A 3347-nucleotide genomic window follows, 5' to 3' on the forward strand; every position below is an offset into this window, starting at 1 on the left:
CTTTTTTCATCTGCCTCCGTCTCGTGGAAGGGGATCAGGGACTTTAACGCGCGCACAGATTACTCTGTTCTCCATTCCTACTTCTGAAAATAAATCTATCCCTGGTTTAAATGATTACTTTCTGTAGAGTTTGGGGTTATTAAGCCAAAGAAAAGAAGATGAAGTAAACTTAAAGTTTGATTTCACCTGAACAAATTTAGAGCAATCGTAATTTTTATTCTGAAAAATAATGCGCATCTTGGGGTATTTCAAGATATCATCAAAGTCATTTATATTGCGATCGACATCCACCGTCAATTTGGTCGACAGGTGGGCTTTGAAGACTTCCACCAAAATAAAACCACCGACGAAGTAGGTGGCAAAAATAACCTTCTTGGCAGTTTCGTATTTGTCCGTAAAGTTGTTATTGGACGCTCCGAAGGAAAACCGCCGGAGTCGTATCACGAATTGAAGGGTATTCCTCAAGATGCGACACCAAGGCTTCAAATTGAACAAGGCAAGAAAGAGAGCCATAATTATCCACACCTATAAATTTAGAAAATGTTCAGTTAGGACTCGTGACGAGCGAGCCGAGTTCGAGCCGAGGCAACACTTTGGTGGCTCGATTAATTAACGAGCGACCTTTTTATGGTCGAGCTGACAGGTATCGAGCCACTACGACTCGCGAGCTTAGTGAAATAGTGCTTTCCATTTAGTCCTCTCCACCTATAGCATGACATAAAACGATTGAAAATTTGCTTTCCCTCGCCTCGAACTGGTGCCTCCGAGATATCTAGGCCCGTGCCTATCGCGAAGCGAGAATATTTTTTGACTAATTTAGTTTGCTGTGTTTTCTCACTTGGGGCCGCTTTTAGTATAGTAAAATAAAAATAAATTCAGCCTCGTGATCCCGTCGACTGCTACATTATTAGGGCAAGGCATAGACGTAGAGCGGTGAAGCCGAGGTCGCGGATAGTAAAAAAATATTTGAGAAAATTTCCGCAGACCTTTTTTAAACAATCATGCCCAAGAATTAAAGGATAAAAAAGCATAAATAGTGTCGCATCTTCATAGTCAAGCTATCAAAACTTCGGAAAATTTATTGGTCAACATGTCCAGAGAACCCCTTAGTTTTTTAAAACAATTATGGGACATTTTAATATTTTATTGGACAACGTCCAGGGTCCTGTGCTTATTTCCGGCCCTGGTCCAAAACCAGTTTAATAATTTCTTGGACTAGTTTTTTAATTCAAGAAGTGGTGGTTACTACCACTGATCGTCTGGACTAGTTTATGAATTGCAAATCTATAGGAGAACAAAGGCTGGGACCCGTCCGGAGACCCCTCGTCCTTTACTATTTCGTACCGTACGACCCTACCTAAACGCTGAGAATGCTGGGAGGACTTCGGTGCCGTAAAGGTAGGGGGGGGGGGGTATTGAGGAAACGTAAAAAGTACATGTACGCGAGTAAAAACATGCCTGAGGACGAAAGACTTGAAGGAAGGCGGTCAATGATATGTGGTACTCGGCTTCGCTGTAGTAAGACAGCATGTTGTGTTCAAAGTTAAAAAATGGGTGCGTGCAAGTTCGATGATACCGTCCCATGAAGGCCAGACTTGAAAAACTAACACGCGAGTAAATCGGGTATAGATCACCGGACTGAAACCATATAAAAAGAGTTACAAATTTAAATAAGCCATTGATACGGAAAAAAGCCATACTTACCCCTTGGTAAGCATTGGCGACGGGAATGTACGTTATATTTACTCTGAAAATGAACAAAATAGTTAATTAAACACTTATCTTTTATGATAAAATGATTTAGCCTATATAGCAAAATTTACCGGCCTGTAGGATGAAGAAGAAAGTCCATGTAAAGTTTATCTCCGGCATGGTGCCACTTGAAATTAAATGTTTTGGTAACAATGTCGTATTGCTTCTGGAAAAACCAAAATTTCTAAGAAAATGGAATTTGACCAATATTTTAAAATTGCACGGTTTACAGGTGCAAATTTGTGTGGTTATCTTCAAATCTATATCTATATAAATCAAAGTCCAGACTGACTGACTGATAATCAACGCCCAGCCCAAACCGCTTGCCCTAGAAGGCTGAAAATTTGCAGGAACGTTATTCATAAGTAGTAGGCGCGTAATAAGAAATATTTCCCCCCAATCCTCCGCCATCTTAAAAAAACGACCGGAAATATAAAAAATCTTCTTTATGCAACAAAGTCCGTGCGTTTCAACCGATCCCACAAATATTTAGTACACTGGTTTCCTTTAACCTATAGACGGGCTGAAAGGTCTTTTGGGTTCGATTTGTTGCAATCTTTTAAATGGCGGCCAGAAATTTAAGAACCCTTCTTTATGGAATAATGTCCGCGTGAAAAGTAATAAAAAATGCATCCCAACGGGCTGACGGGCAACGCCGAGTGCCTTCGCTCCTAGAGTGCTACAAAATATTAGTCATCAGTAAAATTTACCCATTCTTTATATCATTTTGATGGAAGGCCTTATTACACGCGAGCAACGCCGCGGGAATAACAGCTACTATTTTATAATTGCACGGTTTACAGGTGCAAATTTATGTGGTTATCTTCAAATTAAATATAATTCGTCTCAAGTTTTCATACACGTATGATTGATAAACTAGCTAACCAGGTAGACTTATCAAGTACTTACAAAATAGCAATATGACTTTCATTATGGTTCTAGTATCCATGATTAGACTCGGTATATTAAATAAAGAAGATGCGAGCGACAACGAGCGAAAAAGAAGAGAATTCTACGTTATATGCAGGATTTGTTTCAAAAAATGAAGCGGAGAGGTTATGAAAACCAAATCAATATTTCAGTTCAGATTAAAGCCTTTCAAGCATCATTTCTCTCCCCGTACAAAAATTTACGGCTGCATTTTTGCTGTTAATTAGATTTTTTAGAGTCTGCAATATATTGCAAATAAACTGGAATATTCTGGAAAAATACTGGAATAAACCTGAAAAATGTTCAATTTCAGACAAAATTAAGGTGATTCCAGAGAGCAATGCAGAACATTTTAGACGTTTTGCAGAAAAAATATCTTGCGTTGGAAAACTCAGTACAACAGTATACAAAATTTAGCAACTCTAGAGTCATAAAATAGTTACCTTACAGCTAGAAAACAGAGGGGAAATAGTAACTCCCGTAAGAAATCAGGATGTTTGTAGGCTCATTACAGGTACGGTACCTTCCAGATATATTGTATGCATGTTACAGTCAGAAATTGCTAAGTTTGTAGGATAATTGCAGGCGTGTTTCGGATACTTTTTACGATAATTGCAGACGCGTTTCAGATACTTTTCAGGATCATCACAGGCGCGTTTCAGATA

The 3347-nt window shown here is 39.0% G+C and overlaps 1 protein-coding gene across 1 annotated transcript; it reads right to left on the reverse strand.

The window, feature by feature from the left end:
- Positions 1-691: 691 nt before the first annotated feature.
- LOC149612264 (uncharacterized) lies at positions 692-2701 on the reverse strand. Its single transcript, XM_089858551.1, has 5 exons — positions 2678-2701; positions 1824-1918; positions 1705-1747; positions 1443-1638; positions 692-705 (listed from the first exon to the last, which is right to left on the reverse strand). The coding sequence occupies exons 1-5, from the start codon at positions 2699-2701 to the stop codon at positions 692-694; spliced, it is 372 nt and encodes a 123-aa protein (XP_089714677.1).
- Positions 2702-3347: the final 646 nt, after the last annotated feature.

The sequence above is a fragment of the Phalangium opilio genome, unplaced genomic scaffold (assembly GCF_054372755.1).
Source record: "Phalangium opilio isolate 3A_F unplaced genomic scaffold, DU_Popi_V2 ptg000246l_1, whole genome shotgun sequence".
Lineage (NCBI taxonomy): Eukaryota > Metazoa > Arthropoda > Arachnida > Opiliones > Phalangiidae > Phalangium > Phalangium opilio.

Excerpts from the sequence above, each read along its gene's own strand:
- LOC149612264 (XM_089858551.1), bottom strand. The coding sequence starts at position 2,701 with ATGGATACTAGAACCATAATGAAA. Across the intron at positions 1,919-2,677 it reads ATACTAGAACCATAATGAAA|AAGCAATACGACATTGTTAC; the intron begins GTCATATTGCTA and ends TGGTTTTTCCAG. Across the intron at positions 1,639-1,704 it reads TCGCCAATGCTTACCAAGGG|TCCGGTGATCTATACCCGAT; the intron begins GTAAGTATGGCT and ends ATATGGTTTCAG.